General features: G+C 38.8%; 1 protein-coding gene across 13 annotated transcripts in view; it reads left to right on the top strand.

The window, feature by feature from the left end:
* SOX6 (SRY-box transcription factor 6) overlaps positions 1-13603 on the top strand; it is a 362938-nt gene extending 349335 nt beyond the window's left edge. For 12 of the 13 annotated variants that reach the window (XM_050975367.1, XM_050975366.1, XM_050975368.1 and 9 more), the window contains 2 exons: positions 2401-2617; positions 9798-13603. In XM_050975367.1, coding sequence (XP_050831324.1) covers positions 2401-2617; positions 9798-10101 — 521 coding nt within the window. In that variant the 3' untranslated portion in view covers positions 10102-13603. Of the gene's footprint in view, positions 1-2400; positions 2618-6863; positions 6915-9797 lie in introns of all 13 variants that reach the window. The other variant, XM_050975372.1, reaches the window with a different exon arrangement.
* The last annotated feature ends 10431 nt before the right edge of the window (positions 13604-24034 follow it).

Below are 24034 nucleotides of genomic sequence, written 5' to 3'. Positions count from 1 at the left end.
TCCCAAGACCAGGTTGGATGGGGCTCTGAGAAACTGGGTGAAAGGTGCAGCCCCATGGCAGGGAGGTGGAACTGTATGATCTCTGTGGTCCCTTCCAACCCAAACCATTCTACAATTCTATGAACTTCTCTAATTTTAGGACATATCTCTTTCTGGTGGATGTTCACCAAAATTAGAATTACTGAAACTTATGCAAATGAACATTCATGGCTTGTTTTCATTTTTATTCCCTTTCTGCCCCTTCCCTAATACTTTTTATTGCCAACAGCATCACAACACGCTTTAAAACTTAGTAGCATTGAAAAGGAGTGTTTTGTGAAATCTGTTGTGAGAGTGTGTCCCAGTAAAGTCCTAATAACTGCAAGATCCCATTAGAATGCACTTGAACTACAAATCACCTGAATGCAAAATGGGACTTGCTAGAGTACATACTGGGATAAAATTTAAAAAGTACAAAATCAGAATCAGAGGTTTATGTCAGACAGTGCAAAACCAAGAAACGAACCTGGGACAGTTCAAAAGACCTGTACATACAAACCTCACATCCAAAATGATGTTTGGTTCAAAACATTGCAATATTCAGAAAGCTAATCACTAGAAGTGTGCAATTAAAATATTGCTCAGGTAAAAGACACAGTAGTTAATATTTATTTTGTATAGATGGGGACAATCAGGGAATATTCTGTGGGTTTTATTTTGCCACTGTGCATATAAATGGACTCATTTTTTGAGAAATTTTGAACTGCTTTTTAAGACCCCTCCAGAGAATTAGAAACATACGTGAGAATGAGTGGTGAAATGTTAAAACCTATATTTGCTTTTTGAGTCTTTGAAGTGAAAGACAGATTCCAAATGTCGCTCATAATAAATAAAAGTAAAAATCAAGTTTCCTCTGTAATCATTTTATTGTAAACTCTGAGTTCAAATACAAAGTTTGTTGCATGTTAGTTCAATCAGAGGCAAGAATACATAGAAATAAATGTTACTTTGTCCTGAAACTTCCAAAATCTTTCTTAGTAGTTCTCATATTTTTGTCTACCATATAAGTGAGTTATATGAATAGCCTTTCAGTTTTGTATAAAACCTTCACTGTTTCAGTGTTGGCAGCTGTAGGGAATCTATATTATTTGTGTGCATTCTGTGAAAAAAACTATTAGGAGCATAGTAACTGTATTCATTAAAATGTAAACTTCCAGCATAAATATTTCAGAAGTGCCAGCAATTGAGTGTTTGTTAACCATGGAATTAACCTGTCAGTATCTGCTCTGCCACAAATAAGTCTGTGTCCGTGTAATATCTGTGCAACTTTTCCAGGACAATGAGAAAAGAGACTGAAATATTAGAACTGACACAGAATATTGCTGGCTTTGGATAATATTTATACAACTTTTCCATTTGTTGATGTATGAAAAATGTTGGTAAAAGAATAGCTTCCACCCACGTTTACCACAGCTGTAATCGTTTTATTCATCTAAAAGACACCAAAAAGCTATTTTCTGCATTTCTTATTCCCGTCTCTGTTCAAGTGTTTAGATAGCTCCTTACAAACAATACATGAGATCTGAATGCTTTTGCCTCTTCCTGTGTACACTGTGTTAATTTTTAAACTTTTCTATTGGTGCAGCTTTCAATGAGAGTTTACAGTACCTGAAGTGGTGTATATAGTTACAGTGTGCTTTCTGTTTTACTTTTTGTCTTTCCAACGTGAGTTTGTGAAATGTAAGATTCCATTCTGTGTGCTTATTACATCTGGCCAAAAAATAATATGCATAATAGAATTTAAAATAGGTGTCAGTATTATGCCAAGCTTATATCAGAAGTTCAGTAAATTTTAAGATGCCCAGACAGCAAGGGATTGTTCATAATTTTCCTGAATCTATAAGGTTTGATACTTTTTTCCTGCTACATAGCAAGCTATTAATATCTATTAGCAGGAGTGTATAAACCAAATTCTCATAAAAATATCAAAGAAGCCTGTGTCCCCAGGCAATGTGTTAGGCTTTTAAGAGTGAGAGTATGGCTGCAGACTTTCCTTAACCACCATACTGCGCGTGCTATTACAGAGGTATGGAATTACTCACAGATTAATGCTCTTATTGTAAAAAATTAAGTAGTCTGTTTCGCAGCACGAGGCTGAGATTTTGAGACTTAACTGTTGATTTTAAGTGATTTTAATAGAGATTTACATATGCTTGGTCTGCAGCAATATCTGAAAGTCAGGGTTCCTTCAAGGTGTCTCAGGTTGTGCAAGCCAATATCTGTGCAGACTGGTGTAAATTTAAATCAGTTTATTTAAGGACCTTAATTAAAATTTCTTATGGCGAGTAGGCGCGTTGAGTCGCGTATGCGCGCAGCTAAGCCTGCTTCACCTGAGCACTCACTAACACCTTATGTCCGTAGGATCTCGCTGGAAGTCCATGTCAAACCAAGAGAAACAACCCTATTACGAAGAGCAGGCACGACTAAGTAAGATCCACCTAGAAAAGTACCCCAATTACAAATACAAGCCTCGACCAAAACGCACCTGCATCGTGGATGGGAAGAAACTGCGCATTGGTGAATACAAGCAGCTGATGAGGTCTCGGAGGCAGGAGATGAGGCAGTTTTTTACTGTAGGGTGAGTACAATTGTTGCATTTGTTTCCCAAGATGGAGCACGCTGTTTGAAGCCAAATGGACTTATCTGTTTAAGTCACTGACTAATGTCATTTAGAGGGAAAGGGTTTGAACCGGTAAGACCTTATTAAAAACATAAGATGGAATATGGAGCTATCGGCTTGCCACTGAATGCTGATTATGAGACTGATTGTGGAATTCTTTAAAGGCAAAAGAAGTTGTTTCCCATTAGCCTGAAAGGTTTGAATCATGTCTTTTGTGAGTTTTTAGTAAGCTAATCCATTCTGGGTTAGTAATGACTCCAGCATCATTTCCTAAATTAAGAAAAGAACAAAGAGAGAAACACAAAGGATTATCCTGTGTAGAATAAGGAGTCAGGAGAGGGCGAAAAGGGAGAGGAGTTGCATGAGAAACACACACAAATGAATGATATCAAGGTATGAAGCTACTAGGAATTTTGTTATATAGAGAAGTAAATACATTTTTCTAAAAGTAAGTTTTAGAAGTCTTTCAAGTAGTGCGTAGATAAACTGGGTAGATTTACAACTTAAAATGTATGGCCCAAAAAGATCCTTGGCATAGTTTTAAGAACACTGTATGTGTTTTTAGGGGTTTTTCCTCTGGTGTTCAGCAGAGAAAGCAGCGCTATGAAACCTCCACAGGCTAAAGACAACAAAAGTCTAGTGAAACAACTGCACCATAACTGATTTCTCGCTCCTGTTTCTTTTTTTTTTATGAATTAATCTGTGATGCTCAGCGCTCTAACACAATGTTTCTGGTGATTTACAAAGAGTCTAAAAGCTGTCTCCAGTGCCAGCCTTTCCAAATTCACAATGTTCTGCTTATTTCTCTAATCACAATAGTCTCCTTTTGTTGGGTACTTCAGCACCAGATAATTGACCTTGACGTCGATTATGTGCCCTCATTTTTGGCTTGGGATGTAGAACTCCTGTTGCAGTCAATTATTTTGTGGCACAGCCTGCAACAATGTGGGCTCTTTCTTCAATCAGTAAATAGAAGTGGTTTTGATATCTTGAAATAGTCTTCCAGTCTATAGTTATGACATTGTTTTTTTTTTATTCTTCAGTCTAAGGGAAATTGTTTACTAATAGTCTTCCATCAAAATTGCACATAGGACTCTAAATAGAAATTTGAATTTATACGGTACATCACAAATTATATTCAGATTGAGGGAATGAAATTCTAGCTTACGTCTTCCAAAGCAGATTGACAGACCAAATCACATCTAGACAAGAAATGCAAAAGAAATGCCAAAACAGCAGTCTGAACAATTTGAGAATTGTCTGCTAATTCAAAACAGCATTAAGCAGTAGCATTTTACACATTAAATGTGATGGCTAAATGGGAGTGAATATTGAGGATGGATTTAAGAAACTTCTAAAAGTGCCTACCTAAAGAGTGAATTCCTATTAAAATATATATATACTGAAAGCTATTCAAAACTCAACTGGTGCAACCTAGATGTAACATCTTTCTCATATGTCCAGCAGTGTGATCATGAAGACCATGAGAATGCCACCAGTTTTTGAAAGGATTGCTTCCAATTTCTATTTATGCTAAGTCCACTTCACCGTGTTCTATTAATGTTGAAGAAGTTTAAAGTAAACTACCTCTGTGCAGTCGTATGATGATGCACTGGACTTGACCAAAACCAATGAGTTTTAGTTGTGCAAGTGATGGAAAAGGGAGTATGAAGTCTAATGGATGCATTCAATGGAGATGAAATGAGATCTATGTTCCTGTTCAATGTGCATATAGATTACAGTCCTGAGGAATCACAGGCTGGGATTTAAAAAAAAATTATTTCATACTTCCCTGTGACTTCCCACTGTTGTCCCAAATTCCCCTTTTCCCTCAGGAATAATTTAAAACAAACTTATTGGAAGACACCAAGTAAAATTAGTGAAAAAGCCAGACTAGAACATCTTTTTTGAACTGAAACATAAAACACGGAATCATTTGTCTCAGCAGAATAGTTTACTAAGTAATGAAAAGCAACATTTCTTCCAAATCAGATTATAACTAAGTGAAACACAGTAACTGAGCCCATCAGCTTCTTAAACTTACTCTTCCCTGTGTTTAACATAAATATCACATAAAGCATCAGCTGGAACAGTTTTCCTAACTGACCTCACACCCCCATTATTTTTCCACTGTTTTGATGGAACAACATAAATCGTCCTTCAGAACTGTAAACGTGAGAGTTGAGATGCTGTTTCCTCTTCAGAGTGAAATAAGAGACAAATGTGGTTTTTCGGATTGAATATGCTCAGTGTTTACAGTAAATATTTCAGGGGGAGATAGAGAACAAAAGTACAAAATAGGCTCCAATAAAATGTGCCAAGTGCTTCATACTGCTTGAAGTACTGCTGGTTTTTGGGTTTTTTTTTGGTTGCCTTTTTTTTTTTAAAGAACAAACTAATTAGAGTGGGAATGGGCACACCAAAATGGCAAAAAAATATCATCACAGAATAAAAGGATGAGTAAGAGATGTGTGAAGAGTCAGATACACATTCAAAGAAGGTGGCTAAAGAAAATAGTAAAAGGCAAGGAAAAGAAAAATATTTTTCATAATTGTGTTTGCATTTTTCTTATACCAAATATTCATTTATGTTTAAGGCAATCCAGTAAAGGCTAATTCCTGCCAGACTCCCTTAGGTGAGCCACTGGCTAAGATAGGATAATTCTGCTATGGGTACAACCCACCACCACAAACATGAAATTCTCCATGGCTCAAACTTTCTTGTTGCAACAGGCTCACACTACTCACTTCACTGAACCACAGTCTTTGAAAAACTTATTGAAATGCAAAAAGGGAGTTTAAAGAATTTCAAGATACCAACTAGACAGGATTTAAAATAAAATAGATGAATAAGCTAATGAATGGCTAGGTTCTGTTCTGATTTTTGAAGAAAAACCTCCAAAGAATTGAATGAGAATGAAGATTTCTTGCAATAAATTGGCCAGGAAATCAACGTTTTCAGATAATTGTTATATATCTAATAGAATAAAATCTGTGCACTGCCAAGTATTCTAAACAGCAGAGTGGAACTTGCAGTGTGTGTAGGCCTTCCATTGCATCCCTACATGAATGAATTTTGTTCCAAATGAGGCAGATAATATACAGAAATAATTCATGTTTAATGCAGAGTATGTTAAAAAATTGCTGCTTTCAATATAGGGGAAGCTGTATCTGGAGCCAGCTATGTCTTTAAAATAATTGAGTTATTTTTAATAGTAAAATTATTAATGGAACTTGTGAATGATACCTTCAGCATAAGTTAATCCTGAACAGACTTCAAGTGATTTACAATTTATCCTCAATAGTAGTTTTTTGTAATGCATAAATAGATGTGAGCTAACAAATGGATCATATATAAACCTTAAATTCAGATATTTTTAGTTGAGTCTGTCTTTTGTTGCCTTGTCTTACAAAGATAATTCATAGCTCAGTCATTTTTACAGTCTAATACACTCTAAATAGAAGTATATGCTATATACATTTCTCTGCAAAATGATGTAAGCAGTAACTTTTTTTTTTCTGTGCTTTACCAGACTAAGATGTTTAGAATAAAGCCTTTATAGTGTTTATAACTACTGTACACACACAGTCTGAATGTTGCTAGGCTATGGTTTTGAATAAGTCTGTAATGTTATACTCCTGTAGCTTGAACTTAAAGCAAGTACACAATGGGTGCTTTTGTGAGATTTACTGTTATTTCATTCCTTATGGGAATGTGAGTTACAGGGGTGTGTAACATATGAGCATTTTGCTTGATGCAATCAATTTCTGCTTCAGACATTTAAATAGCTGTCAGAAAATGGTTGGGAAGGGATCAGAAAACAATGGTCATTTGCCAATTTAAATGTTTGGCTGGTTTGGCAAAGTCAAAAGAGGAACATTCTCCAGAAAAATACTTAGAATACTAATGCCACAAATTTGTGAGCAGGTCAGTTTGGCTAAGAATTTTCATGTTACTTACATTTTTATATTTACTTAAATATTTAGGCCAAATCTTAAGCACCAGAGTGGACAGACAAGTTATCAGTGCTGGCAGAGCAGAGAAGAGTGACACCTAGTAATTGTCCACATGAGGATTCCTCTGTCAAAGAGGATATGGTGGGGACAGGAGTGGTTTGGATCCAGGGTAGGTAGAGATGTGCCACCATTCCTCATGGCTCTGAAGAGACCAGAAGATTAATGTTGCTTTCTGGAAATCTTAACAGGCAGAAAACTTCCATGTGCAACCGAGCTGAATTGTAACCTGTAGCTTGCAGGTAAAGTATGTTTTTATCTCCCCCCTCCAAGGTTCTATGATTGGGAAAACTCTAGCTAGAGGCAATGATTAAATATGTGGAATTTAATGTAATAAAAGGCTCCATTAACATGAATGCCTATAAGATCTATAAATATAAGAAAACATAATGACCAGAGTTGTAGGTTAGAAACTCCAACTCTTCCTTTCAGGGAGAGTAATGGGAATTTCAGCAAAGGCTCTGTTTTCCTCCCCACAAGATCTTAATTACTTAGGAAATGATAACACTCATCTCTAGTAACATATGCCATCCACATAATTTGTGATATTTTAAAATAAGACTTTCTAGTAGTGTAGCAACTAGAGCAGAATTTACAGTGACAACCTGATCAGCTCTAAATAATAACAGGTATTAAATCAGGGGTAGGTGTCCAGTTACTGGGGGTGTGTAGGTGCCCATGTTTAAGTGCTAGCAAATTTTTTGCTAGCAAATGGGTAGCAATTTGAGACCCTTTCCAATTAGATGGTACAGTTACCACATGTTTACAGTTCCACAGTGAGATATAGGCAATTTAAAGTTATTACCCAGCCAGCAGCAGGCATGCACAGCATGTCTGATTTTTGTTTAACATGTAAAAAAGGACTGCATTTATGAATGACAAATTCAGTAAGCCTTTAACTTTCCTGCTATACCAATGAAGTTCTTTGACAATTAAATGCATTCAGTAGCTTGCCATGCATTTGCCTGGTGTGCTCCCAAGTAAAAGTACCTCTGTGAATTTGGCTTCTTTATGCTCTGATGACCACCTCCATGTATACTTTGAAATGGGGGGTACTTGGACAAGTGCACCCAGTCCCGCAGAAATGTGGATGTGCAGAAGAGTTCTGCTAACTGAGTTTTAAACACCAGGATTTCTCTGTCCTTTTGATCTTAAAACTGATAACCATCACTTCATCAACATATGTCACAGCGTTGTCTTAAGAAGACTTTTAAAATTGTTCTTGCTGCTTGTGAAAACACAATTTGCTTCTGAAAAACCACAAACCTTTTGGAGAGGGGAGGCATAGAGGTGGATATTAGTGTTCTGATACCTAATGTCATCTGTAACACAGCAGCAGCTTTGGCTCAATCATTCTCTGAGTCAGTTCTACAACCTCTGTCACAGGAGTTGTAAAAACTTTTCCCAAAGCATTATTTGGCATCGATATGATGGTGTTCTTTGATGAAAAATTGGTGATGTTTTGTTTTGTGAATTTATTTATTCTGAGAAATACCGGTGAGAGATTATTAGTTGGGCAGATCAGAAGGAAGTAAGTGTGTATGGCCTGGTGACAACTACAAAGATTTTTTTGTTGACCATGTGTGGGTTTCTTTTTCCTTTGCTTTGTGGAAACATTCATTAATGTGAACATTTTCTGTGCCTAAAAGTTGTGGAGGAGATACTCGTGGGGTTTTAGCAGTAATAGCTTATACTCCTGAAAACATGCAATCCTAAACCAGGAATGTTCCCATGTGAGGTAGGTGTTCAATTTTATGGATAAAGTATTGAAAGATGTTTGCAGAAAATCACTTGCAAGCAAATACATTGGCTGAAAATTGTTTTCACAGAACATTTATCAGACCATTTAAAAAGTGAAAATTTAGTGAAAAATCCCAAGCTGTTTGTAAATCATCTGCAAATCATCATTTGCAAACAGGAGTATAATGACTGTGTCAAATGAATTACTGCGTTTCTGCTCGCTGCTAGCCAGGTGTACGAGACTTACACAACAGATGTTTGAATTTCTCAAGCTGTGCAGAGGCTGTAAGAGTCAGGCTAGCAGCACCAGCCGTGGCAGGACTGCAAACTATTTCAGTGGTGTGTTACACAGGGTGCTCGTGGTTTCACTGCTCACTACCCAAACCCAAAGGAGTGCAGCTTCCCTGTAACTCTCTAGAGTGATATTTATCAAAATTAGAGTTTGATCAATGAACAATAAAGACTCGACATTTAGAGTTTTTAAAATAAGCTTAACATTATCTTCTGTATTGATTTAGCCAATGATTAGGAAATTGTGAGACTGGTTTATAAAATGTCCTTTTGAATTTAGCATGGAATGACACAGTGGTCAAGTTGCAGATTCCTTAGACTATTCAAACATACCTGACACTGTTTCTCCTGCTAAAATCTATAATTGTTCACTGTTACTGAGTCAATATTGCTCTAAAGAAGGTTGGGAATACATTGAAATGTATGATTCTTTAAACAGATTATGCAGAAAGGCACGTATGGTCAATAACTGAGTCAATACAAACTCAGCATCTTCCAGGGCAGATTTGTTTTCTTGTTTTATCAAGTACTTGGCTTCAAAAGCCCCGTCTTACACATGAAATCCTGAAAAGCAAATGGCATTCTGATGATGGATCCAAATAAAAATCAAAAGCCAGCAATCAAATGTCAAAAGAATGCCCAAGTGCCATAGGAGTCTACTTGACACTTATACAGTAAATTAGATTTCAGTTTCTGTCTGCTGTTTTAGGTAATCTGAGGTCCTCTCATTAATAGAAGCTCTTGCCATGGGTTTAGAGGGTTTAGATTTTGGATACATGGTGTCTAGAGTATCAGGCAGGCATGACAGGGTGCCTGAAGCCTTTTGATGGTCTCTGTCCAAGTGCCAGTTTGTGTTATGCTTTGAAGAAACACACAGAGTACATGAAAGGATGTCTGGTAGTGACTGCAAACACTTCAGATCCCAGTTGTCCTCTGGGGGAGAGAATGAACCAATACCATAGAGGACTCGGAGCCCAGAGGAATACATGGGGCCTTTCTAGGAAACCACCTGCTTTTCTTTCCTTTGGACTTGCAGAAGGTCTTCCCTCCTCTACACGCAGGCAGTGACACTTCCCTCTTGTTTTCCCTTGCAGACAACAGCCTCAGATTCCAATCACCACGGGAACAGGAGTTGTGTACCCTGGTGCTATTACCATGGCGACCACCACGCCGTCCCCTCAGATGACATCAGATTGCTCCAGCACCTCTGCCAGCCCTGAGCCCAGCATCCCTGTCATCCAGAGCACTTATGGTATGAAGACGGACAGCGGAAGCCTTCCTGGGAATGAAATGATCAACGGAGAGGATGAAATAGAAATGTACGAGGACTATGAGGATGATCCCAAATCAGACTATAGTAGTGAAAACGAAGCCCATGAGGCAGTCAGTGCCAACTGAGGAGTGTTCACAGAATTAAAGTACTCAGACTCATTTGGGTTTTTTTGGGGTTTTTTTGAACAAAAGTTCTTAAAGAGCCTGCATGCATGTGTGGCTCCTACAGTTACATCAGCAGAATGGTCTTAAATGTTTCTTATCGTGTGAGACAGATTGTTTCCCTAATTTTTCATGAACTTGGGTTTTTTTTGTTTTTGTTTTGTTTTGTTTTTTTAATTTAGATGAAGACATAAATATCAGACATCAGGACTTGAGAACTTATATGAATCAATAGCTGTCTTACAAGTCTTACCTTTTGTCTTTTTCCGTTTGGATGCTGATAAGGGTTTAAGTTACTGTTTTAGATGGGGGTTATACATTCTCACTCAGGTATGCTGTGCCAGCCTACAGGTTGTGAATGTGTTTTTATTCTGGATTATTTTAGAAAACAAAAACTGCAGATTTCATATTGTGAAACAGAACAAGTCCGCAAGTGTGCACACCTGTGCATCATAGCTTGTCTTTAAAAAATAGTCTCTGAATTCCATTTTTTTTCCATATGTATAGCTGAACTTCTGATGTGCCAAACTTTTCATAACTTTTGAATCTTAACATTTAAACAAAAAAGTCTTAAAGGAGACACTGTAAAGTCTTAGACAATCCTTTGGCATCTTAAAAAAAAAAAAAAACAACTTATATAAGAAACCTAATTTTTTTCCAGAATATGGTGAAGTACTCAGGAATCTGGAGACAGGATATTCTTAATTAGTGAACATGGTTGCCATAGTGCATGTGCCCAATTGCTTTTGCCTCTTGATGTGCCATTAGTGTGAAATTTTAAGTAAGCACAAAAGAGCGATCACCAGCTATGGACAGGCCTGTCTTAGCAGTGTGAGGCCACCTCTGATTACATTCTCTACCCCTTTGCTTTTAACCCTTGCATTCAGTCTTAACACATTTTCTCTTAAATAATTTATTCATTCCAGAATGTCAAGGGTCCAAATACTTAATATTTATTTTTAAAAGTACAGTTGGTGGCATTACACTTACAATTCCTTATTGATATTTTAAAGAGCCTCTTCTTTCCCCCTCCCTAAATCACACAGGTATTTGAAAATAAAAGTGCACCTGCTACTAAAATGAACATGACCTTTATGAGTGAGAAATTCACTTGTTCCTCTAACACTGTATGTTCAAGGAGCTCTTGGAAACACTCTGCTAGATGTATTGCAAAATAAAGTGAGTACTTTTATATGTACATAGAGTACAAATACCCCTAAAAATGTGTTTATAGTTATAAACCTCCACACTTAGCAAGGGCAGATGTAAAATCCAACCTGAGTTTACAGTCCACCATGCTGAATTTTTAGGGCCTGAGGAATCTGTGGCAAATCATGGCTCTGTACATCATGTTCCCATTGGCACCTGAAGGAACTGTGCTACCTTGAGTATTTATGCAGTGATTTATTTGTGAGACTCCAAGTGGGGGAGGGAGGGATACTCAAATATCTAATTGCAAAGGTGGGAAAATGGGTCATCAAAAATATTTCTTGTATAGTAGTCATGTGGGAACGTGACTCGTCAAGAGCTTTGGGATCTTTGGACGTAAGGTGCTATAGAAATTAAAACTTCTGTTTGCATTACTTCTAGAAACAATGCAATTACTGGAGAAAATTCTGGGAAATATGCAAGATTCAATTCAAAGACTGTGAATCTGTTTGATTTCAAGGACGGAGGAGAAACTGCCTTTGTTTGTTCCCCTCATACTCCGCTGGTTTCACAAATAGATCACTGTATAAATACAGTTCCAATAGGCCTGAGGTGTAACTGTGCTGAAGATCCTCAGCTCTTTTATTTGGAATTGGCTGTGTTCAGCCCACTGGTGACAAATTCAGGCTGGGGCTGAGAGGTACCAGGGGGCTTAAAGCACCTCCTCTGGAAGTCTGGAGCATCTTCCCATGGAGCTGCACGGGTTTTGCTTTGGACAACACAAGGAGCCTGTGTTAGTCTGGCTGTCCTTGTGCCTCCTGCTCTGCAGACACTCCTGTGAGCTGCAGTGGCAGGATGCCCTGTGGAGGAGCAGTCTCCTTCCTACCTGACAGCCCCTCTGATCCCTGTCCTGTCAGAAACAGCCATTTTTGCCACTGTAGGAATCACGTTTCTATGTGAGAGAACGACCCCCCCCCCCCCAAGACAAAGAGGATTGTTCAATTTACAGGACAATTTATAAAGATAATGGCATAGAAACACAATGGTCAAATTTCTCTGACCATTTTGTAATTTGGAACAAAAAAAAAAAGCTATATTTTTAATATTTATTTAACTGTGTTCTGAGTCCATGTCTAATAAGCAATAAACTGGTCTAGCCAAGTCTTCAAAGGCATATGCTGTGTCATTAGCTGGTGAGCGTCCTCTTTAAGCTGGCTAAGGTACTGATAGAAAGTGGTTTTTTGTTCTTAAAATAGCTTGGGAATTTGAACTGGTTTTAATACATTCAGCTCAGATTGGGGGGAGGACATCATTATTTCCTAGAAAAAAAAAAAAGACTATTTATTAACGTCTTACATAATTCTCCAGTTAGAAGTATCTCTCCCTCCCCCCACGTCACTTTTTCTCTCTTGCTCTCTTTTTTTCCTGGTTTTGTTGCATAGGTAGAATGCTGTATTGCTAGCATTGTATTTTATGTAATTATTTTTTTGCACAAAGGCAAACATTTAGATTAGTTGGTTAATTTTTTTTTTTTTTTTTTAATTTTATGACCATGCCAAAATAATATTCTGCAGGCTTGTGGAGAACAAAGGACTGTTCTTTAGGACTGAAACTTGATTTTGCTTGTAGTACAAAAAAAACACACACTCACAGATGTTGTTTCGTAAGTGTTATAAGCACTGGATATAAATGGTATTTTTTATCACTTCTGACTAATGTGAAACTGTTGTACGAAAACTACATGAACAAAAGTCATCTGTTTCGACTCGTGTGGGCCTGCCTCACAGTTGCCGGATTTGAGTCATTTTTATGTCTTGTTATTTCATTTATTTATGCAAAATACATGTATGTATGAACACTTTGTTTTAGCTCCAGCCCTGCCTCAATGCTGATGCTCTGTATGTTAAAGCCACATTCTCGAAAATGACTGGCTGTTCAGGAATCACCAGCTGGTAAAAATTGCATTTACTGGCTGGGGGAGTGGGAGGAACATATTTGAATCTGAATTGTGCCTATGAGCGTGTTATTCTATTTATTAGCCGACATTGGCTCTAAAATGTCAGTAGAAATCAAGGAAGGACAATCATAAGGATGAAACCCAACATTTTTACTTTATTAATCGGAGCTCAAAACAAAGTTTTTTGATGAATTTGCCATCTCATTTTAGATTTTTTTTTTTTTAAATTGTGTAAATATAACATAGGAAATAGAATTTTATTTTTTGTTCATGGATACTTAGTGAAGTATAAGTTATGTATTTACTTTTGTTCTATATCAGTGTATGTTGGTCCATATTAAATGCTGACAAGTCACTGTACCTCATGTAGATGCTGAATTTACACCCGCAGTGTGAGCGCAGTATTGTGGACCTGTAGCTGGGACAGCAAGATGCCTCACTTGTGCTCTCTCTGATTTTTAATAGCATATTCCACAAACAGGGAACACTTTCTTCTTTTTTAGAAAGTTGATACATGAAACATGCCAAATTTTGGCTACATTTGATGGGAAACAGTCTTCTGAATCCAAGTAAAACCAATGAGATATTTTACTTGACAAGAATGCCATTTGGAAGTGAAAAGCATATCCCTGAAAGATTAAAACGACTGAAATGGCCCTTGCAACGCAGGCAAGACTCAGTGATATCAAACCTTTATGTTGTACATCCGTTTAATCACGTTATTGTTACATTAGGCTATAACACCAGAGAAATTGTTCACACAATACACAAAGAGGATTCATGGAATTGCTTCTTAAGCTTTGTGTTTGAGGCCCCTTAGAAACTGACTGGAAAAATACCTCCATTCAGGAGCACTAATATAGTAATACTATTTTCTCTGTGAACACTTTATTTAATTAACAGATACAATATATTTTCTTTTGGAAAATTATTAAATACTTATCGTCAAGAGAAAGAGGCTCCCCAAAGAGTCTGGTACCAGCCAGAATTGTTCACTTCTTATTTTATAAAAATGGAAGAGAAAGGTCCCAATGGAAACCATACTGCTTTCCAGGGTTTATGGGCAGAAACAAGTCTGGAGAACTGGCCAGATTCTGGTCTGCCTGTATGTTTGGGCATCACCATTTAGCTTATGAAACCACCTGCTGAGCATTCCCAGGATTCCCACACAGTGCTCCTAAATCAGTGCACTCAGGTGCAGGGGGAGGGAAGAGACAAGGGGATGGCTCTGGGGTGGAAATGCAAACCCAACAGCAGCATTAGCCCCAGTAAATACACCACCCTGGGCAAAGTGCACAGCAGCCAGCTGTGAGCAGCCTCTGCTTTGGGTAAACACAACACAACCACTTCCCAGTGCCATGTAATCTCTGGGCTGGCTTTCTGCATTTTGGTTTCTGGCCACATGAAATGCATGGCATTTCCAAATCATCTCCCAGCAACACATTCTACAAGATTTAGACCCCATCCTTCCCCAGAAGAACACCTCCCTACCTGCCTGACATGAAGCATGTTCGTGCTTCCACGGTGGTCTCGAGGAGCAGTGCAGTGTTGGTGTTAGGTGGGGTGAGCTTTGCTGAGCCAGGGCCACAGTAAGAACAACTGCCCTGGAGATGCAGCCAGCAGGATGTATGATAGAGTTCTTCATGTTTTTATGAGAAGTTAAGGAATGGCTTGGACCCCTCGGTGTTTTGCATGTTTTTCTAAGATTCAAGGTGGCACTGAAGCATGTTCTTTTAAAGGAATAATACTATATGACCCCATTTGATAATTTACAAAACACTTTTGCCTTTAAAAGAAACTTCTAAACATTATTTTTTTTTGGTAAATTTGTGATTTTTCTCAGATCCAGCTACATTTTTCATATGTAGCAGTGCCCTGCTACAGAAGGAAAAAAACAATGCATATGCAAAATCATTTCATTTTAATCCGACGCCCTTTGTTAACGACCAGAATTGTTGGAAATGGTGACAAAGAAGTGTTCTGAGATTTGACATGCTGGGTAAAAAGGGGTAGGGTGGGGTGAACTGGGCTGAAGGAAAACTTATCAAATTGGTATTTATGGCAATATGAAAGCTATAAAGCAACTTAGTGACATGGCTTGCTTTGTAATTTCCGCTTTCTAAAAACCACAAGTGAGGTCCTTGGTGCTCTTGGAATATGGGGAATGTGCAAATATTTAACTGTTTGTATGCTGCACATTGCAGACCTGCTAGTGTGCATTCTCCGTTTGTCTTCCTTTGTCATTTGTGTTTTGCTTTCCAGAAAGCAATGTTGTTTTTTTTTTTCTTGTACCTTTCTTCAGCTTGTAGCAAACTAGAATGCTTAGCATTTGTGTTCATTCATTATTGTATTTCCCATGTAAAATTTTTTTTTATTACATTAAGACAAGCTTATAAGCTGTTACTACATAACTTATCTTACTGTAACTCTTATTTCCTGACATTGTAATTTGTTTGTGATGTATATTGTGAGATTGTACTCTATGTTAATTTAATCAGCACAATTCACTGACATGCTGGACTGACATGCTAGCTGCTGTTTCAAATTGTAAAGTTTGTGTAGAGCTGTTGGGACAACTGAGACTCTCTTGTCAAGGTACTATGCTTTGATTCCTATAGCAACACCGTGGGTGCAGCTCTTACTGGCGAGGGCTGCTTGTTTAACAGCCACTGGCTACTTAATGGGCAGGTTTTCTTTGTAGAAATTCTATATACAGTGCAGGTACCTACCTGGGCCCATGGCCGGTAATTATTTGGGCGTTTAGAGGAAAAACTAGTGTCTATTGCTGCTTTGAATATGTTTTAAAGTCTGAAAATGTAAATAGTTTATCAAAAAAAAAAAAAATCTTGTACAGTCCAGTGTAAAGTTTTTAAATGAACTTAAAGGTTGCCATCACATCTCACACTCTCCTCTTGATACAGTAAAAAGAAAAAAAAAAAAAGAAAGAAAAAAGTTTGCTAAGGATATTGATTTAAGAAAAAAAAAACCTGTTCTCAGATTAAAAAAGAGAATAGTTATTCTTAGCTCTGCTTCATTGCATAAACAGACTTCTTGGATTTTGTTGTGCAGTATTGACGTGAGGTAAATTAAATATTAAATAATCTTTCAGTGGTACTTTTAAGAGTCTTCTCCTCCTCTGCCTCAGTTATTGATGGAAAAGACAAAATTGAAAGACACTGTCCATATACAGTATGTTCTGGTGTACGTTGGCACCTTACCTACATGTTTCGGGTGGGAGGGATTTTTTAAAATTTTTTTTTCTTCTTTTTTTTTTTTTTTTTTTTTTTTTTTTTTTTTTGCACAAGGTGCTTTCCTGATATGTTAAACATGTCATCCTTGGGTGATACAGTATATGCCATGATGGGGGTTTAGACCCCTCAGGGGAGTGTCTATAAGACTGCCTATTTATGCTCATTTACCTCAAGACTGTCCTCTCTACCCTTAATCTATTCACCATCACTCCATCTTTTGTACTGCTGTTGACACTTACAAATTAAAGATAAATTTTGTTTTATGAGACGTGTGTGTGATTTCTTCTATGCATCCCTTATTCCTTTGAATTTAGAATTAAAGACTGACCATGATGAGTTGATGAGAAAATGCAACTAGGCCTGTTCAGCTGGCCTCCTGTAAATTTGGTGACTGAATTTTACTGCTCTCATGTTTTGCCCGTGCCTTTCTAGTCTAGGAAGGCATTTTTTCAGCCTCTGAAATCCATTAACACCATATGCTGTAAAAGACATGCATGATAACCAATCTAATTTGACAATATTCACTGAATACTGTCAATTTTGTGTGCGGGAAATGCTGCTGGTAGCAACATAATCTCAGAAGGGTTTTTAGCGAGTAGAAATGAGACAAAACAGTTCTCATGTTTCCTCTTCCTTTGCCTTCCCCTTTTCCGCTGCATGTAACTTTAAACAAACTAACCAAAGTTAAATAACAAAAAACCTATAGTTGCCATATTGCCATGTCTGTAAATTGCTGCCAGTGGTGTGTTGTGATTGGTTTCTGACTTAGCAATTAGTCATGGTTCTCACAGGAAAATAATAAATTACATTGTACTGGAGCAGAAATGTAACAGAGCCTTCTGGTTGTCCATGACATCAGATTCTAGCCAAGTTTCAGCTGGTGCACAAACCACCCTGAAACATCCCAGTGGGACAGAATCCTTTCTTCCTTGGAGAGAGCATCATACCTGGACTTCCTAAAAATGACATTCTGCACTATGAACCTGTGTGGTGGAACACTTCAAAGTCAACAGTGGATGGTAATGAGGAGTCTGACCAACATGATATAATGGAGAAATACATAAATATTGACTTGTGCAATTTAATTCAATTTATTTCCTCTGTTCCCCCCACACACCTGTTGCTATGTGATTTTTCTCCTTTTTCTTACCAGAACCTGCAGCTGGGAGGACTGATCAGTAATCTGGAACACACTGGTGCTGTCACCTGGGTTGTTACACAAGCACAACGAAAAGCAAACCAAGCAAGGGCTACAAAAGTTCACTGCTTCCTGCAGCAGGAAGGCACAAACTGTTCATGCGACATCTCTAGGTGTCAATCTAAAAAAAAACGTTCATGTGACATCTCTAGGTGTCAATCTAAAAAAAAATGTGCACTAATTGCCACACAGGACAGGGGGCTGTCTCCACATGTACAGCACTCTCCTGGACAAGGCTGTGTGTTGGGGGCTATCCCATGCAGCAAGAGCAGCACATTGCTTTTTCCTGGTGCTGGGGAGAGCAGCACCTCTGACCAACTTGCTGCAGCAAATATAATAAATAAGCTCCCAAGTTACCATGGTTATTCCAATCATCACAGGAGGAGGGCCCTACTGCACTGGAAGCACCAAAGAAGGGACAGAGCAAAACAAATATGAGAACTGCCGTGTCCCTGCTGCTCTGGTCCTTTCTCCTGCTCTCAGGTGTTTCTCCCTCTGGCTGAGCACAAACTCTGCTCACCAGCTGCAGGTTCCCTGGGAGCCCTCAGGATGGCTGCAGTTTGGAGTTTTCGGGATTCCAAGGTAGGGCAGGAGCCTGTCTCCCTGCTGGGATTTTCCCGTGGTGATTAACTGCTACCACGGTAGCCCAACAGCAGCAGCTCATATGGATTGGGAGGAGGAGGAAAAAGTAGCTGTTGATTTATATCTTTAATATATGGTTTATAATAGAAAATATGGGCTCCAGGTTGTGTCTCTGAGCAGTTAATGACCAGCTGGGTTAAGGGCATTCAAATACTGCCATTGGTCATTGGCTGCCAGGAAGTATCCTTCCTGTCATCTGTTATTCCTTAATTGTACCAGGACCCACTGGAGCAGAGGACTGTTAAATCTGTGGATTAATGGGAATCTGACCCTCAGTGAGTTCTAATAATATCAAGGCCGTTTCAGGTTAGCACTGGTCTCCTTGACATGACAGTCCATAACAAACTTCTTCAGAGCTGTTCTGCTTTGTATTAATGCCTGCTGGATGACTGACACACTAAACCATAATTGCCCTGTAGAAATCACTGTGGTCAGCTGTATTAAGGACTACTTAGGCACAATTTAATTTACTTTGACACCACAAAGTTTAAAAGCTTCTCTAACTTCTATTAAAACCTCTTGGACTTTTGGTTGCTTTTGTATTTCATCAGCAAAGGATCACTAGATAAGAAAAAGGGTTATTATTACAGCTTTAAATAATGCTCCTCAAATAATCAATTTGTAAAAGAAAAGCATGTTTGTTTTTTTTTTTTTTTGCCACTCTTCTGGACTCTCAAGATGTGTGAAGAAACCAGGCGGGTATTTTAATTTAAGCTTCAAAAGTGGGATGTGAGCTCAAAACTTGCAAGCATTAAGTGTAAACCCCCGACTCTTGCATTACTACCATAACTTCCAACTTTAAATTTATTAATAAGGTACCTCACACTCACATGACCAAGCTTTCTTTTAAGTCAGGGCACAGGGATTGTATTTCAAAATCAGAAAACAGAGATATTCTGCTATGATCCAGAGCCGTGCAGCAGAACCCAGCCTGCAAGGCACTGCAATCACCAAGTGGAAAGGTATCTCTGTCACTAAACCCCCATGATGGATAATAATTTCTGTTTAGCTACTGTGTGTTCACAACTAATCAATCACAAATAGGTTACAAAATTGAAAACACAGTTACTGCCTTACTGGATTAGACTCCTAGTCCTCCTGGCCCAGAAGGTTTATGTTCCCCAGTTGCAACAGGAGATAACAGCTAATGAGAGCATCTGAGCCTGGCCAACATCTGCATCTCATTCTCATGTTCCTCAGTACTTACAGTAATTGTCTTGGGCTATTAATGTGCACAACCCTTTCCCAGCCAGGAAGACAGGCTGGTATTTTGGAGGATGAAATGGCTGAGGGCAAACAAATGGTTAAGTCTGCATCCCAATGAACAGCCTTGATAAGGGGTTTTGCAACAGCCCTATTTATTCTTTTAAATGGAAGAAAATCAGGGAAAACGGTCAGTTTATGTTCAACTGAATTGCAAAGTCCCTTGTATGATCCAAAATACTTAGAATGATAAACTCCTCTCAATTTTTGCAGGATCTGGTTAAAACTTAACAGACTTAATTCAGAAAATCTGGAGATCATAGATTTTAATGATCAAATTACTCAATCACAATGAAATATCTTTTATTCAAACATCAGGAAATCCACACTTGATTGCAGACTTAGTTAATTCCACTAGAATAGCTGCAGCTGCTGGAAAACCAAAGGCTAAGTGCTGGAGAGGGAAAAAGAAATCCCCCCAAATCCACCCACCCACCCAAAAAGAAATGCAAGTCTTTTGCCACGTGTTGAGAGATCATGTAGGGAAAAAAGCTTTTGGAAAAACCTTTAGGTACAAGATACCTCTTTTGTGGAGTGTTACTGCAGAAACTAGAAAGTTCTTCTGGTTTTGACAGCTACAACATGGGTTGAAAGAAAAAAGTGAGGCAAAGTTAGTTTATATGATCTATCAGCTTCTCCTGTGAACAGAACCTGCAGAACCCCCCCTAATACTTCTGTGACTTTATATAATACCAGGTACAGGAGGGAAGCACCAGCTATCCTAGCAGCTTTAGATTATTTTAAGGAAAAAAAAAGTCTTATTTCATGGAAAATGAATAGGTCTGAATATTCACACAATGTTATTGTGCTGAGCTGCAATAATCTGTGCTAAGAATGGCACCACTTCCCTTCTTCTGTGTACACAAGAGTGAATGTGCAATAGTTCCTAAAAGATTAATGGCTCTTTTACTCTATGATAGATGGTTTGGTGTTCATTTGCTGTACTTGCAATTCATCAGTTATTTAAGGTGGCCCTCTAAAATTGCAAAATTATGGGAAAATTATTATAACTCTTAGAAATCACCAGCTGCTCCCAGCCTTCCTTAGGGAAGACTGCTGAGTTGGTCATTAGGTTGTTCTTAGTGCAGCAGGGCTGAGGGCAAGGGCTGTGGCATCCCTCACATGTTGGGACAGGGCTGCCACCCCTCCAGACCCCCAGCTGCCCTGTGCTCTCCCTGCCCACCACCATTCCTTCTGTCCTCTGCACCTTGCCCTCCCACAGGGCAGCAGCAGCAGCAGAGGAACCAGGGGCAAACACAGCATTCCATCCCTCCAGGGGGCCTCCAGTCCCTCTCCAGGAGATTATTTTGGGTTTATTGTGACCTGAGGGAAAGCAGGGAGTGTTTACAGCATTTAGTGCATCCCATCTGCCGAGGGTGTTGGTGCTGGGTGGCCAGAGCTGTGGGCAGCCCCCTTGGGAGAGGCTGCAGAGGGATTGTGTCACTGGGAAGGGATGTGAGGAGCACAGAGCAAACACTGTGACTGCCAGGGTGATGCTGGAAGCAAAAGTGCCTTCAAAAAGACCTCAGGATGGTGACAGGAAAACAGCTTTAATTCCTTCTGCAATTCAGTAGTCAAAAGATATGAACAGTCCAAGAAAATTTGATGATTCAAGTTACAACTTTAAATTTTGACCCAGTCTCCATTTTTTCCCACTTCAGCCTTTGCTGCTGAGGAATTTGTTTTGAATCTGTCTGTGCACCCACAGTGGGACCCCAATGCTACCAATGGTGCAGTGTGAACAGAAGAGCTGTGGGTTCTGTCCTTTAGGCTCTGCCACACAGCTGTTCTTGTGGGACTGATGGTACCAAGGACCTGATGGGCTCAGTGCCCCCAGCTGAGACCAGTGTACTGCTCTTTTCTGTCTCTCTTGAAGTAAAAACAAAAGATAAAGGTTTTGAGAATATTCTCATGTTTTCCTCACAGTGGGCTCTAATGTTTAATGGAGGAAAAACCAAATAGATCTCTGGTGTAACTGAGCAACCTCAGCAGGCACAGGGTGTTTGGAAAGTGCTGTGATGAAGAGTGTAAAAGAGCTCACTAGCACTTTTTGATAATTTGGCTGAGTGGAGTTAAATAAAATAATATATATTTTTTGGCCAACACTTCATGGTATAAAGGATAGTGAATTATTTTAAATTACTTGGTAATTTTTTTTTTTGGTGAGATACCAGGTTGCTTCACTGAAGTTCTGAGTATGTCCTGCCATGACTGGTGTCAAGGGAAGAGGACAGTTCCTTCAGCAGTAGGTGCACAGGATTTTTCTAGACACAATCCTAGGATTCATGTTAAATGTTAGCTGCCTCAGACAATGATTCATAAGGCTGCCTTCCTTCATTAATCCCTCCCTGAGAATCCTTGGCCTGATCATGCTTAGAGACAGCTCTTTTGCAATGTTTTGATTCTTGTACTGCAAGGAGTTTGTGATTGAGTTGCAAACAGAACATATCAGACAAAATGCAGCCTTAAGATGCCTGAAAAAGCCTCAGGTTGGGGAGAACTTCAAATTATTTCAGTTGTTTATTCATTTTTAATGGGGTAAAGTAGTGGATTTCCACAACAATAAGACCAGGCATGGAGACAGTCTGTGTTCCCTTATTCCCAAACTTCAAAGTCAGTGGGGTTCTGAAAGGAACACAAAGCATTCTGAAATAATGAGAAGAAAAATACTGTTTTTTTTCTTTTCTGAAAATGTTATTCCCAAGTGAGGGATAAAAGTAAGCATTAAATAACTCATATAGACAACCCTCACATTTCCTACCTTTTCTTAAATCTTTGTGCAAAACGTGCTGCATTTGGAATCTCAGAATAATCATTAAATCTTCCTGAAGTTTTCAAATTTTCTGTCTAGATATTTGCTCATCTTCCCTCTCACACTTGCTTTTAATGTCTGAACACTTAAAATTCAGGCATGCTTTCCACCTCTCCTCATTTACCTCCAACAGCTTAACCTGCAATTTATTGTGAGGATTGCACCTATGAGTAAAACAGGATCAGACCTTAATTTGATCTGCTATTTATCCGTTGTGTTAATTGTAGCCACAGGGTTGTATTAAGAAAGTCAAAAAGTACCACTTGTAACTACAGAGTGGCTCTCACCTTTCAAATGGAAAAACACTCGTTTTCTAGAAAAAATAGGGAAAAAGTGGTTATGAGCTAAATGAAGAAGGCAGAAGGGTTTCTGTTTTTCCATTTTTAATGTAATTAATATGATATTGGCACCCAAAATGTGGCTGTCTGGGTGCAAGCCTGCTCCTAGCTTTTACTGCTGCTGGTGGGAACAGATGCATAATTTCTCACACTTTTGTTTGTTTGTTTTTTTTAAGCTGCAAATGGGGTTCTTGTTAGGCTAATGGATCTTGGGATTTTTACTTCATAATAATCAGGAGTTTCATCTGCTTGTGTTTCTGAATGATGGATTCTTCATATGCTCGGGGGGGGTTTTGGGGTTTATTTTCTCAAGAAAGAAGACAATAGTTTGCAGTATGAATTACTGAAAAAAGATTGAAAACTTGTTGAGGGAAATCCTAGTCCTATCAAGCCACCACAGTGGTAAATTCCTGGTGACCAGAAAGGCTTTGACTGAGGAATCTGTGTTACCTTTCATGGAGCCCACTGAAAATAAGGCACCAAGCCTGAGAATAGAAAATTAAAGGGAAAAATCCCACCTTAAATGTCTTCCAGGGCAGACTTGAAAACAGAGATATATAAATTTTATATTTAGAAGCAATAGGTTTAGAGGTACCTACTAGTTTTAGAAGTACCTAATTCTGTTAGCCCCCCCTGAAAATCTTAAGATGCTTGAACTTTTTGGAAAATGAACAATAAACACTTTCAACTCTCAGCTTTGGGGAACAGTGTTCCTCAGCTGGCAATGTCCCTGCTCCCTCTCTCTGAGAACAAAGCATGCTGAAGTCCAGAACTCCGTGGGACATCTGCAGTGGAGCTCCTGGAGGGGAACCATTGCCCCAAAATGCTGATCTGAACACACTGGATGCTTTGTGAAGGTGTTTGCTGGTGGGCAGCACCTTTCACCTGTTTATTTTCCCTTTCTTGTGGTCTGAGTGAGTTTTGACAATACTACAAGAGCAAGACATGTAGAGTCTAGAGAGACACAAGTGCAGCCAGATTTCCTTGTGTCAATGCCATGGGTAGGCAGTTTTCCTGCGTGTTGCAGCATCCACTGAGGAGAAAAAGGGTTGAGAAGAGAGAGGGTGGCAGCCTACAGAAAAGAAGGGTGGTAAAATTAGAGGTTATCTCAGTTTGTCTGCTTTGGTTTGTGTGATGTGAATGCATTGGATGCTTGATGTAATTATGCCCTCCTTACCTTGTGCCAAATCCTTATCTCTCAAAGGTCTCTGATGACATTTCAAGGGAATTTTCCTGGGCATGGAAGTTCTGTTCCTCAAGCATTAGGTGGTGTTTTCTTAAGCTGAG

Source organism: Serinus canaria, chromosome 5 (assembly GCF_022539315.1).
Source record: "Serinus canaria isolate serCan28SL12 chromosome 5, serCan2020, whole genome shotgun sequence".
Classification (NCBI taxonomy): Eukaryota; Metazoa; Chordata; class Aves; order Passeriformes; family Fringillidae; genus Serinus; species Serinus canaria.
Note: the sequence above shows the minus strand (reverse complement) of the source record. Positions and strands in the feature narration are given on the sequence as shown.